At 36.2% G+C, this 21,624-nt stretch overlaps 1 protein-coding gene across 1 annotated transcript in view; it reads left to right on the top strand.

The window, feature by feature from the left end:
• Sema3e (semaphorin 3E) overlaps nucleotides 1–21,624 on the top strand; it is a 248,153-nt gene that overhangs the window by 189,894 nt on the left and 36,635 nt on the right. Inside the window, exons 5-10 of the mRNA XM_027393496.2 lie at nucleotides 1,648–1,741; nucleotides 12,788–12,907; nucleotides 13,973–14,115; nucleotides 15,618–15,732; nucleotides 16,146–16,215; nucleotides 18,863–19,007. Of these exons, the coding sequence (XP_027249297.1) occupies nucleotides 1,648–1,741; nucleotides 12,788–12,907; nucleotides 13,973–14,115; nucleotides 15,618–15,732; nucleotides 16,146–16,215; nucleotides 18,863–19,007 (687 nt within the window). The remainder of the gene's footprint in view (nucleotides 1–1,647; nucleotides 1,742–12,787; nucleotides 12,908–13,972; nucleotides 14,116–15,617; nucleotides 15,733–16,145; nucleotides 16,216–18,862; nucleotides 19,008–21,624) is intronic.

Raw genomic sequence — 21,624 nt, 5'->3', positions numbered from 1 at the left:
CAGTAGTAATTTTTATGGTTCTCTATAACCTTTAAAATACATGTGCCCCTTTGTTTTTTTTTTTTTTTTTTTTTTTTTTTCCTCAAATACTTCACTCAGAGGGGCAGGCACAAAAACATTCTCACAATGTTGCTCTCTTGTATGGAATGCTCTGGGTTTGCTTCACAAATTTATATGAAACTATCAGCATTAGCATTAGTTTGTGAGATCTACAATTCCTTCTCAATTGGCTGATTCTTTTTCTTATACCTCTGGAAATCATCTTCCATGGAAACTTAGTAGAAGCACCTCCCATTTACTTCTAAGTTGTGTACAGCAGCTGAACAGGAACACATCACTGAAGAGCATGGTAATCTAGTCACACCTCTGAGCCCTTCTATAAATTTAAAGACAAGACCAGATGGTCACAGGGGTCAAATGAGCTCAGCATTTTCTGGAAGGGCTTTGTTATGGAAAAGTTAGGATTGTTAGTCATTCTAGTCTATCAGTTGCAGAGAAATGGTAACGTATAGGACAGGACATGGGAAGTAATGGGGTGATTGGTTGAGCATGATCAGCTGGAAGAGAAGCAGACCCAACTCTGCAGTCAGCTGCAGAGTGATATGGGTTAATGGCTGTCAATTGGCTGAACACTCTGAGTATCAGAAATGCTCTACTGCAAATTATCTTTATTTCTACAAAATGTCTCATAGTGGTTATTATTACTATTTTCCTAAATGCCTTTCTTGTACCCAAAGTACTTATTGCAGACTCGCTGGAGGTTGGATATATATATATATATTATATATATTATATATATATATATATATGTGTGTGTGTGTGTGTGTGGTGTGTGGTGTGTGTGTGTGTGTGTGTGAGAGAGAGAGAGAGAGAGAGAGAGAGACAGAGAGACAGAGAGACAGAGAGACAGAGAGAGACAGAGAGAGAGAGAGACAGAGAGACAGAGAGAGACAGAGAGAGAGAGAGAGAGACAGAGAGAGAGAATTCTCAGAACATTCAGAGAAATTTTCTGTGATTACATGCATGAAATAGAGGCCAATAGTATAATAGTACATTTGTGGAAATCTTTTTATTTAACAACTTATTACTATGAAAACAGATATCAACAATTAAAAATGAAATAGTAAATAGGATATGACATTAACTCTACATGTACCTTGAAGCAATTATGAACTAATGATTTTTAAATGGCAGTATTGAATATTTAAAAATAATATATAATGAAAATTATTAAAAGAAATATTCTAAACTACTGGCTGTGAATTTCATTATTATTATAGACATAAATGAGGCATATTAGGGATATAAACCCCAATTCTGTTTTTGTCATTGATTCTCTTTCAGTAACTTTTTCCATTATGTTTCTATTTTGAATTATTTAACCTACATCTCAGTGTATTGATTGATAAAATTGGCTAATTTCTCTCAACCCCTCATATTCATTGAAAATGGTGAGCCTTGACAAGGATCTGTCAAGTCCTTGCACTTATGTATAAAACTCATTTTGTAACTAAAGATTATGCTGTCACCAAGGTCCTGATGAGACCATGTATGGTATTACTAATCTAGCTTTGCTATGTTTTATCTGAGCAGTTAAACTCTGATCACAATTGGCACCTTCACAGAGTCATTCTGTTTTCTTTCCAGGACCCTCTGTTTCACTTGGAGTCACACAGATCTGAGAGAGGAAGGGGCCGATGTCCTTTCGATGCCAGCTCCTCCTTCGTCTCCACTCTAGTCGGTAATTGTCTTGGCCACAGACATCAGGTGGTAGCCATGGTGATTCGAAATGTATATTTCAACTTCAGTACCTTCTTTGGCATTTCTTTACTTTGCCTTCTTGACTCTATCAGCTGGTATCTGGAGAAATAATGCTAAATTTCAAGTTACACTATCTTTGATAATTTGACTCTAAAATAACTACTGATGTCATAAGTACTTATGTCTCGCCATGAAAACCAAAAATCTATGAATACTTGCAACAGTGAGCTTGTGTGTGTATGTGTGCATGCGCGTACACTCCAGTGCCTGAGTGCAGAGGTCAGAGGACTGTGCACAGGCTTGCTTAAGTCTCTCCTTCCACCATGTGGATGCTAAAGTCTAGCTTAGGGCATTAGGTTTGGAGGCAGGCATCATTAACTGATGAGCCATCTCATCTCCACTTACCTAAATTCTTCTTAAGCTAGAATATAGGCTATAGAGGTTGACTAGCTCAAACTAGCACTAAACTTGGGCATTGCAACAATTCAATAAGATCATACTGTCTGATAGCTATTACTGTTTAATTCAGGTTAATTAAATGAGTTGCTCAGAGGGCCTCTCTTGCCACATGAAGAAGCATGCTTTTCTGTATTGGTTAGAATTGGAAATGATATGCTTGTTGAAGTACTTTTGAACTGTGTATGCTCGAGACTTTCTACATAGAAGAGAAGAGAGCGATTCTTGGTCCCTAACAAGTGTGCCAAGAGTGCTTCTGTGTTATCAGTGTTAAGAAGCCCTGAGGTCCGTAGGCCCAAGATGCTATTATTATATCTTCAGTGTATACAGTTGTCTGTCAGTGCTCATTTCTCTTGGGAAAAAATGAGAAACTAAGTTGTTGAAACTTCATATTCTAAGTAAACTGAAAAAAACTTAATATACTTTGTTGACATTTAATTAAAATATATGCTGAAGGGCTGAAGAGATGACTTCATGTTTAAGGGCACTGGCTGTCCTTGCAGAGCAGGGAGATTCAATTCCCAGCACTCACCCAGTGTCCCATAACCTTTTCTAAAGTTAGGTCCAGCGTGATGTCCTCTTCTGGCCTCCATAGGCACTACACACCTGTGTACACACACATACAGACAAAACACCCACACACAGGCAAAGAAAATTAAGGTTAAAAATAAAAGTAAAATAGCTGTGTTTGAGTCAGACTCTATACTGGAGAATCCATTTTCTTCAAGTTTTCCTGGATTTTAACAGGTCTTTGTTCTGCTCACTACACTTTCCTGTCTGGATCATGGCTCTGGATCATGGAAACTTTGCCTTTGCTTTATAATTTACCATATTATAAAATGAGACTGACACAGAGTAAGTCAACATGGCTAAATATGTATTTTAAAGGATACATAATTTAAAATAAAATGACTATTTTAAAATATTTTAGTTCCATAAATTTGTACATAAAATGTGGTGTGTGTGTGTGTGTATGTAGATTATGAAGAGACCTTAAATATGAAAATAGAATTGCTTAGATAGTTTTGACAGTAGTAATCACAACATTAGGAATGGCATTCTTGGTGCATGCTATATCCACAATTGCTAGACATTCCACAGAAATTGGCAGAATCTGAATTAAAATGTATACATTGGATAAAATGAATGTCTGGATGGAGTACAGACTGAAAAACTTTGGCAAACAAAAAACAAATTTTGAGATATTTCCCTTATGAGAGAGATATTGAAGTCTGGATATTGCACAGTATGCATTCCTGTACAGTGAAATCCTCAAAATTTTGGAAGAGAAGACCAATCATTTAAGCATTTTGTTTAAATGGTAAAAATAGTCATTTCCACAGCTATCTATGCCACTCAAGATTCAGTCTCCCTGGAGTGTGTTTATGCATGGAATTTGGAATTTAAAGCCAAAGTCCTTAAGGGGAATATTACTGGAGGGACATTGCCAAGTGAATTTCATTGAACTGCTAGATAGAATCATCCTGGGGTGAACTGTGAACTGCTTGCCATCTGGGGGCTGTTTTATTTGTTCAAAAGAGAAATCAAATAAAAAAAAAAGCTTTCCAAGCCAAACACAAAAGTTACAGAAATATCCCTCCAAAAAGAAGAAATGAAAATATATTTCTTCATATTTGTCCATTCTTTCTCATCCCAAATTACACTGGAGAGATCATTTACTTGCTGTGAAAAGCTGTAGCCACTGGACTGGAAGCCTGATGATTTGTGTGAGCCACAGGTCTTCACATGATAGGAGGTTAAAAATCCAGTCGCTTGAAAAAGCACTAGAAGAATGAGCTGGAAAATAGAGCTACCTAACTTGGAATTTGGCAAACTTGGCATTGCTACTCTGACAGAGAAGAATATATCAATGTGATATTTTATAGCCATATGTGTTCTGTTCTCATGGCTAAAACAAGATGCTGGCACAAAGAAGACTGGCCATCTTTTAATTATTATTCCTTTTGTCTTTGTTCATTGTATGCCACAAAATGTATAAAGGCTGTTCTCATGTAGACTAACTTAATAAAAGAACACTCACACTGATAGTAATATTCACAAGATTATGAGGCCTCAAAAAAGAAAAAAATGTGTTTTTATTAGTTCTTTGTCAAATTTCATTAGTATGTGTTGATTATATTTACCCCTTCTCCAACTCCTCCCAGACCACAGTCCCTCCCTAACAACTCACATTTGCCCCACCCATACACGCTTTTTTTTTTTTTTTAAATCCCCATCAAGTTCAGTTTGTGCTGCCCTTATATTTTGGATATGTGATCTATTGGCAAGTGATCAATTTTCAGTACCCCCTCCTCTAGGTGTGTCCTGTCCTCCTCTTCACTCCATGTTGCGATTTTGTCTGCCTTGAGCTTGCCCAGGCCTTGTGTGTACTCTCATTACTCCTGAGTAGGCATATGCTCCATATGTATATGGGAGCTTCTCCATCAGGAGTTTTCTTTGATGTCTTCAAATGGCCTTCAGCATCATTTACCCCTCCCTATACCCCCTCCTCTAGTCTGTTTCCACTCCCCAACTCAAGTGTTCTTCCAAAACAGTGAATATTTTATTGTATTTACTAACCTTATTTTTTGAGATGAAGTCTCAGTATGTAGCCCTCGAAAGCCTGGACCATAAACGTAGACCTGGGCTCAAACACACATAGATGCACCTATGTGCCTGTCTCCCAAGTTCCGGGATTAGTGTGAAGCAACATGACTGTTTATTTCTTAACTTCAAATACAATCTTAATTTCAGTTAAATAATTCATATTATTCAAGATCCTCTGGAGTAAAACTGAATAATATTATTTAGCAAGTGAAAGAATTCAATATGCATGCTTTTATTAAATTTATATTCTAATTTAGAGATGAAATGGTATCAGCTTCTATGTTAGAAAGAATTCAAGAGCAAAGCAATGGCCAAATGGAGTCATCTTCCCCATTGTCAGAAGCCAATCAAACTGATGTCAAACATTAGTACACCTTACTCCTCAAACATCATTGAGACCTGATTTGTTTTGGTGCCATACATAGGAGATGATGTCTAAGTACAATATTTTCTGTGTGTTTAGCCCATTTCCACCAAAAGCTGTTTTAATAACTGCTAAGTACTTCTAGCTTTAAAAGCTATGGATACCCAGAGATTTACACCAAACTCAGTTGACTTGTCGCTTCCTTGTGCCTCTCTAATAGCCCAAAGGAACTTAGCACTTAACTTGCTTCATAAAAGAAAATAGTGAGCATGTTATTTCGTGGTCAGATAAATCAAAATTCTTGAACTATTTTCTTTGTGTCATAGATTTTCTCTCTTTCATCTGTGTGATGCAATATACGTTAGGCTAACTTGTACTTTTTCAATCCATGGATACATAAGTTTTTCTCTTTATTTCCCATTCATTTAGTTAGAATTTCTGGTGTATTATAATTTTCTCACACATGAAATGCTTACACTATAGCGGGATGAGAGGAGCAAGTATTTAGAGAAACCTGTGTCCTGTTTGCTGTGTCGTGTTTCTTTTGAAAATTTACTTCGAATCTCTTCTCTCTCACTCTGTCCGTCTGTCGCCCTGCTCGCCTCCCCCACTGGTGTGTGTGTGTGTGTGTGTGTGTCTGTCTGTCTGTCTGTCTGTCTTCTGTGCTTCTGCTCATGTATGCAGCAGCCAGAGAAGAATTGGTTGTTCTGCTTCCACACTTTCCCCCTTATTCCTTTAACAGAGGGTTTCTCATTTGCCGGGAGTTAGACTGGTGGCCAGGCAAGCCCCAGCAACCCTTCGGTCTCCAACCCTCACAGCTCTGCTTCACAAGGTCTGTGTGTGGACATGCCAGATTTTTGCATGGGCACCAAACTACTGTCCCCATGCCTGCCTAGCAACTGCTCTAATCCATGAAGCCATCTTCTCAGCCCAGGATCCAATAACTTTTATTAGAACATTCTTACAGATTCAAGTTAAAGACTAAATTTTTGATTTCACTAATTAGCCAACATTAAGAATTTTACTTTGGGGCTGGCAAGATGGTTAGCAGGCTAAGTGCTTGCAACACAAGCCTGGTGACCTTAGTTTGATTATGGCTCCCACAGTAGGAGAAATGCTCTCTGATCTCAATATGTGACATTCAGCCTCATTCCCATTCCCATGTATCCTCCCCCCCCACACACTCACTCACCATACACAATAATAAATTTTAAGATAATTTTTCAATAAAAAATATTTGGGGCATCTATGACACCATGTGACTTTTTCAGTGAATAAAACTACAAAGTCTATGAACATTGGAATTTTTGTGAACTTTTATAAAAATTATATTTGGGAATATTCACCCAATTACCAGTTCTATGAATTAAACATAAATATTGATTGAGGAAAAAATATTTGAAGAGAATATGGGGAAATTATAAGTGATTGTTTCAAGTTGTTAGTGGCACAGCATTTAATAAGTAATCATTTGTGTTCAATTAAGTATATTTATATCAAGAGCAGATAGGAATGAATATTTATTCAAAGATTCACTCCAACTGCATAGAAACAGACTTCAAGTTACTCCCTTACCATTTTGCTGTCCCTAAAGAATATCTTGTTCAAGACTGTTGCTCCCTCGCATTGGCAAAATGCCCACTGTCTACATGATTATTGCAGAGTCTGGCTATGACTGGAGGTCTCCAAGGAGCTATTTGAATACTTTGCTTTTACTCTAGTTATTTCCTCAAATGAAAGAAAAAAGGAAAAGAAACACCCAGTGTCTGCCTGAAAATATCACTGCTTTCCAAGTATGGGTTTCCATCCTGTCCTTAGGATGACCATGACTGTATTGATTGATGTCTTGGTTGGCCACCAAGAATATACAGCTACAGACATGTGTGTCAGCAAATGAACACACTTTTCTTTTATGTTTTTGCCCAAGAAACCACCTTCTTAATATCAATGATTAAGGCTAATCAATTGGCAAGACAATCAAGTAAAGTGTCCAAACAACTAGCTACCTGATGACATCACATTCTATGGGTCCTTTTTGTATGGATGGTCACTTATTATTCACAAAGCAGATGCATTTAATATTATTATGAATCTTAGAGCATGCATTTAAAACATAAATAGGAGAAAAATTTAAGTAAAATAAAGTAAGGTTACAAATAACATTGTGAATTTCTCATAATAGTTAAAATACATATTCCCAGAGAGTAAATAAAAATTCAGAAGAAATATAATAATTAACTAGTTGTTGATGAGTTTCCTAAAATACTAAAGGTACATTATGCTTAATTAAAACTACAAATAGAATACTATTATAGATATGAAGTTATGTAGAAAACTGTTCATTGCATAATTTACCTTAAAATTAAATTACAATGGACTTTTTTATGACTCAGAATAATGGTCTTTTCTTCTTTCTTGGAAGCAGTTCATTATATGCACACCCTTGTGATAACATCAAGGCCTCAAAGCTGCAATTACTGTGGACAAAAGCTAGACACAAATGGAATCTATGAATTCATGATATAAAATTATAAAATTATCCTTAGTGTCATAGTATTGATAATAACATTGTTGTAATATTCATATGTAGTGTTCTTAATTTTGTTAATATTAAGATAAATAAAAATCCAGGAATTACTTTATTCATATAAGTGCCTGGCTGGCTCCTATCAATTGATAGTTTTCCCTGAGGTCATTCAAATAATTGATCAATCAATTTAAGGAGAGGCACAGAAGAGTTTGAGGGTGGAGCTGAAGGGATGAAAATGATGTAAATATTGTGCTTATGGATGAAATTCTCAAAAACTTACATCTTATAAAGGTAAACGTAAAAATAAATCCAATCATATCCTGAGTGTTTTCTATTATATTTTAAAGCATTTTTATCACTAGAAGGGAGACTTACATAGATTTGACTATTAATTCATTATGCTGTTCATTGATTGAATAAATGTTTATTGAGCAGCTACAGTATCCCATATTTTAGTAGGGTATAAAGTCAAATACATAAAGAGCTAAACAAAACACAGCAAGATGATTGATATGATAAGTTACCATGGTGTACATGGTGGAAGCAGTCGGTTAAGGAAGGCTCTGTGGAGGAAATGGGCAGTCGCCATACAAATGGGAGTAAAATAAGAAGCTGATGAGACTCCTGTGTTTCCACAGGTAACCAGTACTTTAGCCAGTGGCAGGGCCAACTGGAAGATGAGGAGCTGGGCACTTAGCTGTTTCCAGTGCAGAGTTATCTAGATAATAATCTTACCTGTATGGAGAGATCTCTATTGAGTGTAGTAAGTTATATTATCCTTTTAAAATGCTCTGCAAACATGTTCAGTTTCCATAGCTTATGATGTTTAACACCTGGTTATCTCTTTTGAAGGTTAAATAATAAAGTTTACATTTAGTTATTTGAGTTTTTTATGAAGTCCTTTCTTTCATCTAACTACAAAAGGAGAAATGGGGTAAAACTGAAAATATATCATCTTAGAGCCTTCAACCTGCCAAGACAAGACCCTATTTTGCTATTCGAGGGCTGCCATCTACTGGCTGACGTGGTCATTGTTTGGCCTTGATCAAGATTTAGAACTTTGAAACAAAGTTCTAAATTGGGTTAACTGAGGTGACATTTGTGGATAGGAGTAAAAAGATTGTATTTCCATAATAATAGTTGATGATAGAACTGATTATTCCATTAAACAGCACTTATTGAATCCCAGGAAATGGTTTACATTTCTGACAACAATGAATTTTTGTCTCAAAAAATCCTCTTTTCTCCATAGGTAAATATGCATAAATAAGTTCTGGTAAACCTTTACCAAATTGTATTTGAATATATAGTCTATAGTTTCATATTTACTTTATTTCCTTATTAACACAACTCTCATTCTGTGTATGTTAATGCATGGTATAATTACAGCAGCTCTCTTGAGAAAGTTCAAATTGAAAGCCAAATGTGAGTCAACTTGGCACTTTCCACTTTTCATCCTGATTTGCTCATTTGTTTTTCCCTTTCTTGCCTGCTTTAGGAAAAAGTATACCCTTAAGGTGAAGTCCTGTGAGCCCCCTGCATCCACGGTGGGATGCTGACTGGTGTGCTCTTGGCATGCTCTCACTCGAGCAATTATATCTGTAGAGAGTTCAGGGATGTGCGACATCACTGTCGTGTACAGAAGATTTTATGTCACAGCAGTTCTCAGGGTTCTCTGACTTCTATAATCTTTCTGCCTGCATTTCTATAATGTTCCTTGATCTTTTATAGATGTCACAATGGGAATTGGCACTTCAGAGTCACCAACCCTGCACTTTGATAACGTAGGGATTTCTGTAACAGTCTCTGCCCACAGCAAAAATAGATACATCTTTGATGAGGGGTGAGAGCTGCTCTGATCTATGGGAACTGAGATAAGTATTTAGAAGATGGCTGGATAGTATGTCAATTTAGCAAAATGGTAATAATATTTTCTTCTCTAGAGTTTGTGACTTCTCTCTCCATGGCTTCTTATCTAGGTTTACAGTTATAAGCACGAGTTCTCCCAAATAAGCAGGTCTCAAGTCCAATCTGACAGCTGTTTGTTATCCCCAAGACATTGGTGCCACTATTATGCTTCTGGGCATACCTTGTTGGGCTGATCATTACTGTAGTTTATAGAATTAGCTATAAGCAGCTGATGGTTAGTGAAGAGAGAGAGCCATTTTGATGCAGTGTGAGTGCCCTGATAAATTGCCTATGCTCAAGTGATCAACCCTATGGTCATTAATACAGGGTCCCATAATAAATGTATTCAGTGAAGACACATACATGCATCAATTGCAGAAGAAAATGACATAGATTTCAGAAGGGATGTGGGAGGGCTGTGGAAGGAGTTAAAAGTGGGAGAGGTTTAGAGAGGTTTATATGAAGATAGATAAAAGATAGGGTGGCAGAAAAGTTGACGATAGAAAATAATAGAAATAAAAAGGTAGAAGAAATAAAGCAAAACATTGGTGTAACATTTTGAGAAAAGATATCGAATCATATATAAAAAACAAATTTGGCAAGTTTATAAATACATAATGAAAACCAACAGTATAGTCCTAGCAAGAAAGCACTCAGCTAGTCTTAGGAGCTGCTTTTATTGCCTACACTACTTGCCCAACTCTTGTGGACTTTGACTATTGTCCAGCATATTGGCCAAGAGGATAATTTCACAGAAATCCTGAAGTCCTGGCTCCAAATTATGAGTTAATGAAAAGGCAATAATCAAATTAGTTTCCACACAGTAAGTTTCTACTTAGTCTGTTTCCAAGTAGCATTTGAATTTATGTTTGTGTGCCTAATTGAAATTGAATCTTTAAATAAATAACATTGAATAGCCTTGCTTTTGTTGTAGATTGCAAATGTGCAACTTAAAATCAATAACTATACTAAACAAAAGACTGAGTTCTTTTTGTCAAATAACTGTATTTAATTTACTTACATCCTATATAGTTTTTAAACCTCCACTGTGGATTTTGTAGACAGAAAAGTGTGTCATTTATATTTGATATTTCTACAAAAATGAAAATTAGGTTATTGCAAAAATACTTACAAATACCTCTTTTAAGAATGTGAGTTTGATTTATGTCTCATTAACCTATTTCTAACTGGTGTAATAACACAATAATTTTTGTAAATTAATAGTTTTCTCACATTAGAAATAAACATCTCTGTGAGCTGCCTTTTATATATAACTCAGTTGACACTTTTTCAAAAATTATACCTTACAAATATGCAAGATAATTAGAATTCTTAAAAAGGTTTTAAAGATTTTATGCTAGACAAAAAAGCTTTAGAAATTCTAAAAAAAATCTAATAAATGAAGTTTTGAGCAGTATCACCAGTTTCCTTATATTGAGTTAATTCATTTGGTCAGATTTTTATACTGGAAACATTGTCAGTCTTAACTACAAAACCGATGCATAAATTAACACATTAAATTAGAAAAGCAATTACTGTGAGTTTTACTTCAAGGCCTTTAAATCACAAGTGTGCACATATGAACACATTCTGAATTCTCAGGATTCAGAAAAGCATCAGTGGGGACCAGGGAGATGGTAGAGTTGTCAGTAAGGTTTGTGCACAAGTATGAGGACCTGAGTTTGATCCTCGTTGTCTAAACAGACCAGCATTGCTTGCTCTTTCTAATTCCGGTGCAGAGGAAGCAGAGATGGAAGGTCATAGGGCTCAGTGGCCATTTAGCCTAGCTGAATCAGTGAGCCCCAGATCCCAGTAAGAAAACTTGTCTCAAAAGAAAGACAGACAGACAGAAAGAAGGGAGGGAGAAAGGAAGGAAGGCAAGAGAGAAAAAGAAAGATGAAAGAAGATACTTGAGGAATTGCCCTCAAATTTGACCCTTGACTTCCACATACTGCAAACACATTTGCAGCTTCACCCATGTGAACACTCATTTGTGTGTGTGTGTGTGTGTGTGTGTGTATGTGTGTGTGTGTGTGTGTGTGTGTGTGTTATATGCATGTGTGCCTATACTTGTATACATAAATGTATGTATTTATGCATGTATATGTGTGTATAAAATATGCATACAGAAAAAATCAATAATGTATCTTCAAGTGCCATCTCTGTATTTATTTTCAAACCCAGTTTCTGGGTACACAGTAAGGAAATAATTTGACCTTTCTAAATGAGGTTCCTATTTCCAGAGATCCGCTGTGACTGTTTGCTTATTTTCCCAAGACGTTCATCTGGGACAGAGCAGGACAGCGAGGCTAGGCATTCCCAGAACAGGTCTCCTGAGCCCACTGATACACATTGATGACATTGTGTGATTACAAGAAGGAAGAGCTTAAAATTCCCCATGCTTCATAAGTGATAACATTTCTGAGGTTCAGGTTATGCCCTCACAGTTTCTATTTGTTTTAAAAGAATTTTCTTCTCCTAAGCTACTGATATCAAATTCTTTCTCTAAAAAGACATTGTGGTTTCTCAATATCCCACATAAATTTGAATACTCCCAGGACCTGGTTTTAAGTTGGGTAACACTCTTCATGCTGCCGCTAAGCTCGGTCATTTTGCTGACTCCAGATAAATCCTGAGTCCTTTCACCAGTCTCCTCTGACTCAGCGGTAAATTTACAAATTAGACAACTGATTGGAGTAGACACAACTTCACCAGACTCTACTTCCCCTGGTAAAATTAAGTTTAAAGGTAACAAATTTGACATAAGAAGCACTTGAGTTGACTGATACAGCGATAATGATAAAACACAGTTGGTATCAAGGCTGAAAGCAATTTTCTAAAATAAGATGAACCCAGTTATGTCACCAAACGTGTCCCAGCACCCACCAGTGCGCACCCCACCTCCACCCCCTCATGCTTTTCTCCCGTTTTCTCCTGAGCGCTATTTTCCTGTTCCTGAAGGAAATGAGACTCAGAGTTCACAGCTGAGAGGCCAAGGGGCTTGGTGCATTCCTGCATGGTTGCATCCCTCCCGCCCATAACAATAGTGTTGAAGGCCTCAAGTAGAAAGTTTGTTAAACTGGTATGCTTGACATAACAGTGGCTTCTATCATCAGATTGAGAAGTAGACATTGATTGCTTTTCCCTGTGCACCCGTGCAGGCAACGAACTGTTTACTGGACTCTACAGTGACTACTGGGCCAGAGACTCTGCAATCTTCCGCAGTTTGGGGAAGCTAGGCCATATTCGCACGGAGCATGACGACGAGCGGCTGCTGAAAGGTAGAAATGAGAAGATAAGAGCTTGAAAATCAGAGTAGAAAACCAGCCTAGAGTTCACGGCTAAGTCTGCCATCTTGATAAAGAAAATACAGACACAAAATAGTCTTTAAAACTATCGAATTCTCCACTCCAAAATACATATATGTGTTTATCGTTTTATACATAAAATGGTTTACCTTAATTATGCGATAAGTGTGTTTTTACCAGTTCTTAGATAGCAAGAGCCAAATGAAACAAGCAAATTGGATACATGAAAAGTAAGGATTCATAACTGGCACCCTTGCTGCTGCAGTCATTGTGTGCTTTGCTTGCTTTAATAGCATCGTGTTGCACTTTAGGAGGGTCACTAGTGGCTCCCTAGCCAGAATTCTATATACTATATAAACGTAGTTATACTCACATATATAATGAGTAAGTTTTGTATTTTCTCACATACTGGAATATCTAGGAGGGAAAATACCATGTTAAAGTGAGCATTTTCATCATTTACAGAATTTGTTTAGGCTCCAGAGTGCATACGTATTACCTTTAAAGTGCCTGGTACTGTATCAATCAAAAGCCACCTACTCAGATTCTTTCGTCTCTAAACACAAAAGTTTAAATTTCTTACTTTAAAAATAAGTGAGCTTCAATGAGGTTTATTGATAGATTATCTATTAATTATGAATAAATAACAATATACTTTCAATCTTTAATATGGAACTCACATGTACATTCATTTTATATAGATTGAGAAGAACTTCATAGATATTGTTTTCATGATGCCTCTAGCTTGTGCCTTCAGTAAATGCATTTGAATTGTAGCATGAACTATTAAAATTGCTTTCTACATCCATGAGTCTTGTATTTTTTATTATATTTTTAAAATATCTATTGATTTGGACATAAGATGAGGATAGTTATGTGACTTTCAATAATTCTCTGAACCTCCCAAAATGCTTTGCATTTTCTCACAAACTGATGAGACTTTAACAATTTGATAAATCGTTTATTAAGGTGATTCTGACTGTGTTATTGCACCATTACATCTATCATTTTTTACTTTTTCATTTGTTTTGTCTGTAGAACCAAAATTTGTAGGTTCGTATATGATCCCTGATAATGAAGACCGAGATGACAACAAAATGTACTTCTTTTTTACTGAGAAGGCATTGGAAGCAGAGAACAATGCCCACACAATCTATACCCGAGTGGGGCGGCTGTGCGTGGTGAGGATGGCGGGTCTATGTCATTACAGTTGCTTATGTCACAGTGTATACCAGGCCCGTTGTAATGTTTTCCACTTGTTTTTATTGGACATTTTAGAGTTTCATACAGCAGGCTTTGATCATATTCATCTTCCCTCTGTCAACTCTTCCATAATCCATATCTCTCCCCTGCCCGTCCGACACTGTGTTCTCTAGTAGACTTCTACTTTAATATTTTGTAGTAGTCTATTGGCTTTCTTAACTTGGTATTTACTAAACCAAGCTTCCTGTGTTATGTCCATAACTTCACTATTAATGAAAGTTTCACTGTAAAAGAGACTTATCTATGATGAGTTTTCTTGTTTTCAAATTGAGTTAGGAAATAGTCTACAATTAGCATTTCTTTCCAAATAGAAGTTTGTTCTATTTTTAAAATATTATATGCATTTGTTCATTTTTTATGTGTGCATATATGTGACTGCTCATGCATGTCATGCATGTTCATGGATGTTAGACATATGTTCTCCTTTGCCATTGGGTGGATCCTTGGGATTGAACTCAGATCCTCTGGCTTTGTTGCCTTAACATTCTAAGCCATCACATTTTCCCAATTCTACAGTATTTTAAAATTTAATTTAACAATTTTTTATATATACAATCTATTTGGGGTTATATATACCTGGGTCTGAAAAATACAGTTGATCAATTCTATAGTAAAAGAACAAAACAGCAAAAAAAAAAAAAAAAAAAACAAAAAAAAAAACAAAAAAAAAACAAAAAAAGGGAAAGATACAGTTGTTTAAGCATTTAGGGAGAAATTTAATAATAATTAAACACATAATACATGGATATACATAAATGCAGCTGAGAATGACCTTTAACTCTTAAGTGTAAGGATTACAGATATTCCCCACTGTGCCTTGCTTCATATGCTTTCTTACCCAAAGGAAGGAATGATCCATCCAAATTCTTGAGACAGTTATACAATGTCTGGACAAGTAATAAGCAAAATTACTAGATCACAAAGCCAATACTTCTTCTAGGAGAGACAACCATATCAATATGTGTAATAACTTGAAAATATATTGAGAGTACTTGAATTAAAGTACTACACAAAAAGGCTGGTAAAATAGCTTAGCAGCTAAGAGCCCTTGTGGGAGCTCAATTCAATTCGCAGCACCAAATCAAGCAGTTCACAACCACCTGGGACTCCAGCCCTGGGGACAAGATGCCCACTTCAGGCTTTCTGCAACACCAGCACACACATAGTACATATATTCAGTGTCCCCTCTCCACATGTGGAACTAAAAATTAAAATAATTAAAATAATCATTAAAAAAGTACTACACTGATAAGTCAATGCAAGGGAGAAGTGAGAAGGAATTATTTGTAATATTATCTGAGGATTTTGCTAAATGTCCACACATACCCTCCCCACGTACATATATGCCCGTTTCACTATATTAATCTTTGCTTTGTAAATGTTCTTTAAGCATCTCATTTGCCCATTTTCTTTTTTCCAGAATGATGTAGGGGGACAGAGAATACTGGTGAATAAGTGGAGCACATTCCTTAAAGCAAGGCTGGTTTGCTCCGTACCGGGAGTGAATGGAATCGACACATATTTTGATGAGCTAGGTAACTATTGCGGGAGGGTCTACATTTTACTCTTCTCTGTGTGTGCATGCTCCTCTATAACTATCACTCTGTCAGGCATATGATGAAAAACGTCAGCTGCAAGTGTTTGACATCTACGGCCAAAGGCAAGCTTCTGTCTCTTCACTTTGATCCAGTCACCTTGTAGGGCAGAAGAGTTGACAGAGACTCATCTCACTCCCAATAGAGGAGCACTGCTGGTTCCTTCTCTGTGGCTCAGCACAAGTCCCCACCCAGAGCAAAGCAATGATTCATCCTTCTGCCTGGTCATAGCTGTGGGACTGGAAACTGGATCTTAAAATGCATAGATCTGAACCATTTTATGTAAATGTGGTTTCTTCCCATGCAAAGGAGGTGAAAATACTATGGGATGAAATGGTCTTTTATTCTTTCAGAGGATGTGTTTCTGCTGCCTACCAGAGATCCTAAGAATCCAGTGATATTTGGACTGTTTAACACTACCAGGTGAGTTTATAGTCAACAAAACAGTATGCAAGAAAAATGGTATCACTGCAGTACCTTTCATGGGGGCACATATGTCAGACACTGACCCCATCATCACTCCCATCCTCTGTCCTTTGTAACTGCCCAGCTTCTCTTGCTTTCCCCTGCCTGCCACTGGCCTGCATTCATCAAAGCCACAATCCCAGTCTAGGCCTTATTGTTTTGTTCATAGCATCCATCATGCTCTTGAAACTGCTCACTGCTCCAATGTCTTTAATTACTTACGTACAAGCATTTGGCATTTTTTATGGGCAGGTTATAAGATAGCTCTTCTATACTATAAAGTCTAGGGTAATTCTTTTATTTATTTTTCAAACTAAAACTTATAATTCAGTCTTTCAAAGTGTTCTAATAGCTGTTAAGCACTAATTTTGGGGTACTTTTTCTCTGCCTTCTCCAATGGCTATATTACCTTGACAGATCTCAGCATTTACTTGGGCAGTTCTTAGCATTGGATCTCCCCCACCCCTCTTTATTAACTATTACTGCTAGACAAGACTTTCCCTTCCAACATAGGTTTAGATGGGTTCTTTGATACTTACCACCGATGTCCAAGAAATGTTCCCAATCCCTTAGTCAGTAATAAGTCCTCACACCTTTGTTCTTATGTCCTCCTCCTATGTAGACACATACTGAACACAGACTTGTCATCTGTGAAATGTGATGGTCAAGTTTAAACCTTAGATGTATGATATTTCCTCCTTTACATTTCCCTCTTTATATATCTATGGAAGAGTACTACAAAGTAATATTTTACATGTGTTGATACTTGAAATAAGAAATATTCCTAGAATTGATTTAAGTTGAAAGTTTGTATACATAATTTCCTGAGTAGCTTTCAAAAGGAAGACGATAGCACCAAGAATATAGAGGAGAATATCTCAGTGTTTCAATAGACATAGATTGATGTTATCAGTTCTCATCATCAGTGTGTTAACATTAAATTGCAATATGACCTTGTACACTTAACGTCTTCCCACAGTTTTCTTTGGATTTCAGCAGGTGATTTTTATTGATCACTTTGAATTAAAGCACCTAAGAGCTCTTTGAACAAATGTTTTGTTTTAACCAGACCTTATTCCTCAGAATAATATGGGAACAATTCTTTCTATTATCTATACTTTGATGTAAATTCAAAAAGTTAATATATATTGGTATTCACCACAGTACACAGAAAACCTTGTTTTACTTCATTTTTCTTATGCCAGCAAATGATTCTTTGCATCATGTGATAATTCTTTAAGTGATAAATTTGACCTATGAGGTAATCTGCATATTTTCTATTCCTCAAAATGATCAGTTAAAAAGCTAATCTCCTAAGTGATAGCATATTGGATCATTCAGAGAAATCAAAGATTTCCATGATTTCAACTTTGTTCAGTTTATAAATAAATCTGAGAGGGGAAGAAAGCTCCCAGCTGTACCTGCCATGAAGCTTGATATTTGTAGAATGGTGATCAAAGGTTTACTGCCACTTCAGCTGAGACTGTCTAGTTTTGCCCAGTATCACAGGCATTTCCAATTGCTTCAAGGTGTGTTATAAAAATGTGTGAATTAATGTCCTAAGACAGTAACATGACTGCTGTTCTACAGCTGGCCCGAGTGCAGGAAATACATTTACACCAAGTTTACATTTTACTAAAGCTCCTTCACAAACATCATTCATTTTAATGCACATAAATGGAAGCTATGAAATGGCACCTTTCTTGCAAATGATTGGTCTGTGTTCAAGTACTATAACAATATCTTTTCACTACATGTGATTACAGATGTGCCCAGTAATGTACTCAGCAATGTCTTTAATCCTTTGAAAGGATATCTTAGCATTTTAAAAAATCATTTTGATCACTGCTACGTATGAGGATTAAGTGTCTGAATTTTTATATAATCTTTCCATCACTGAAGAACTCAGTGACTTTCAAGAAGAGTTTAATAAATGTTCTAATATTTTAAAAAAAAGCCACTCTAAGAAGTGGGACAAAGCTACCAGGAAATCTAGAAAGATACTTACAGAATTTGAACTAAATCAGCAGTGTAGTGATTAGGGGAACACAAGCTACATTCAAGATGTAATGACATAGAACTATTACCTTAAAATGATCGATTGAAATGGTTAATACTCTTTAAATGAGGGAAAAGGCGGGCCTGGCAAGAGGGTTTATCAGGTAAAGGAACTTGCTGCCAAGCCTGACAATCTGAGTTTAATCTTTAGATCTTTAGGACATCTTGCAAGATGTCCTCTGACGCTGCCCCTGCCTTTCTCAAAGAGATTATAAATTAATAAATTAAATATTCCAAATACATGCAAAAACATACCATAGGACTTAACAATTACAAAGTGAAGTTGCACAATTCCATCCTCCTAATGTCATTTATAAGTTTAGAAAGTATGAAAAGAAGGAATGGAAAGTCTTTCAATTTTGTTACTTAAAATATTGTATTAATTAATATTCTTAGAATATCTATGCTTTTCACTTAAGTTTTAATTCTAACATATATATATATATATATATATATATATATATATATATATATATATATATATTTGGGGCATTTGATACCAAGGGAACTCTTAGTTACATCTAGACTTATAATTTTTATTTTTCAGCAATATATTTAGAGGCCATGCTATATGTGTCTATCACATGTCAAGTATCCGAGAAGCCTTTAATGGTCCATATGCGCATAAAGAAGGCCCTGAATATCACTGGTCACTCTATGAAGGAAAAGTCCCTTACCCGAGGCCTGGTTCTGTAAGTGTAATCATTTGACATACTGCTCTTATGCTTCAAGTCTTCCTTTCATATGTTCTATCTTACTTTGCAGCTAACGAATTTAAACACTTTATATCTATAAGAATGTTCCAAAAGTAAAAAAAAGAACAGTGTCAAGTTGAGTTTTATGCTAGTTATGTAATGCAAAGAATAGAGTTGTGAATGGACCCATCTTAGCAGCATCTGATACTCCAGACAAGTAGCTCTAACTGAACTTTCCATTTTAAGAGTGCTGGTAAGCATATAAATATTTAATAAAATAGGCATAGAATAGTTTTCTTCCAGCCTTATGAGGAGAATTAGTATCATGTGTCACTTTTAAACAATAAAATCCTGTCCAGTTTTACTATTTTAGTATCTGTGTTCACTTCTGTGTTTCCCAGGACAGATTTTCTCTCAACTTGTTCCATTAGCAGAGTAAAGGAAATTCTATCATTTGCCTCTGAAATGTTACTGCCAAAACTCTAACTAGCTGAATTAACTTCTATGCTTTTGATTGGGACATGTCTACAGCTAACAATAATGAAGTTGATGATGTAGGTTTATAACCCAGGTCCCATAGACAACTAGGTTGGAAAAGGTCAAATGCACCATTGTGTGTTTTATGTGAGTCATAGGGTACAAACATTTTATTTGTCATGGAGGCCCACATTTTCACTTTGCCAAGCATCTGGTGAGAAGGTGAGCCCACACTGATTACCACACAGTCACAGAGAAATCATTTTTTGTAGATACAAATTTCCAAATGAAATTAAACCTCACTTCCATTAGCAAGTGTAAAGCTTATCACAATAATCACTCTCACTGGCTTAAAATTATTCCTTTCAGTAAGTCATAAAATATATTTTATTTCACTCTATTGCTTAAAATTGCAATTTAAATGGGAAAATCCACTCCTGTGGCTTAGCCGAAAATGCTTCTTGAAACCATATGGCTGTAGAGGAGGTCGGAGGAAGTGACTCGTTGTTGAACTTCTTCCAACGTAGTCAAAAATGTTTCCAATAATTTGTTGTGCAAGTGCACCCAAGTGCACAATTCATGCCAAATTTAGGCATATGGGGCATATGGGGTGATTTCAAAACACAAACAATTGTAAATGCCCCCTTTGTAGAACTTAACTACTGCATTTTTATACTTTGGATTAGAAAAAAATCCAGATAGTGTTACAACTGATGTAGATTCTGGGGGGACTCATGAGAGAGTGAGAAGCAGTTGCTAGGAAGCAAAGATCAGCGTGAGTATTCCGGGCAGTATGTGTCAGGGTGCTCTAGTTGTGCAATTTAACATCAGTGTCTTCAGAGTCACAACTGGTAAGAGAAAGTATTTAGATTTGCATTTTGCTACTTTCTGATACATATGAAATAATCCATATTCATACAGATTACAACACAAGGGGGTCTGTTGTCTCCTTAATTAGCGATGACGATGATGCAATTTGAATAGCTATACTGTAATGCTAAAATTATGCAGTAAGAAAGCAGAAACATCACCATTGACTATAATGGTTTCAATAATGAGAAATCTATTCTGTATAATTATGTTCAGTTTAATTATGTATCTTAAAGGAAAGTCATACTTTGTAGCTCAGTCTCCTTTAGACATGGGACCTTCCACCTTACCAGTGCTCGTATATTCCTTACGACGCTGTCATCATAAACTAGAGATTTATTACTGACATGTTTTGTTCTGATGAATGGTAGATCCTTCCTTATTTCCTTTCTCTTTTTTCTTTATCATTATTTTTCCTTCCTTTCCTTTCTTTTCTTTGTTCTTTGAGGTGCAACAGATTGAATCCAGGTTTCATGCATGCTAGGCAAGCACTCTACCACTAAACTATGTCAACAGCCAAAAACAGATCTTCAGTTTGAAATGTTTTTCAAATAGGAAACAAAATTAAAAACCATGGAAAATATTTCAAGGATTCATATTGTTACATTTATTTGCAGTCCCTAAATTGTCCTTTATTTCTATATTTTTCTGTGAATTTCAATGTTGCATTTTAAAAATAAATTAGTTTTCTTTTGAAATTTTTAATACTGAATCCATTTCAGCAACACAAGATGTGAAGCTATTGTGCACTACTGGATGCACAGGTGTTTCCTTGAGTTTACTTCACTTTTCTAATTCTTCTTGTTAGTGGTCATATGGTTGCTCTTCATGTTTTTTTCCCTTTTTTCTTTTTTATAATTTAATTTAGACACAATGTTATTTTACATATCAATCCCAGTTCCCTCTCCCTTCTACCCTCCTATGCCCCTCACCAACTCCCCATCCTACCCCCCATCGACTCACCATTCACCTTCTATGGGTGAATTCATAGATTCACCAGTCTTTTGTATCATTTGTGGGATGGTCTAGGCCTTCCTCTGTGTATCTGGGATGATAGTGTGCCCCTCCATGAAGAATGGGCTCCCAAAGTCCATTTCTACACTAGGGATTAATACTGGTTTTATTGTCATAGGTTCCATAGACTGCCCAGGCCTCCTAACTTGCACCCAAATTCAGAGGTCTTGGTTTGGTCTAATGCTGGTTCCCCAGCTTTATGACTGGGTCCATGTGCTCTCAATTGGTCAGGTCAGCTGTTTCTGTGGGCTTC

The sequence above is a fragment of the Cricetulus griseus genome (genome assembly GCF_003668045.3).
Source record: "Cricetulus griseus strain 17A/GY chromosome 1 unlocalized genomic scaffold, alternate assembly CriGri-PICRH-1.0 chr1_0, whole genome shotgun sequence".
In the NCBI taxonomy this organism is placed as follows: domain Eukaryota; kingdom Metazoa; phylum Chordata; class Mammalia; order Rodentia; family Cricetidae; genus Cricetulus; species Cricetulus griseus.
Note: the sequence above shows the minus strand (reverse complement) of the source record. Positions and strands in the feature narration are given on the sequence as shown.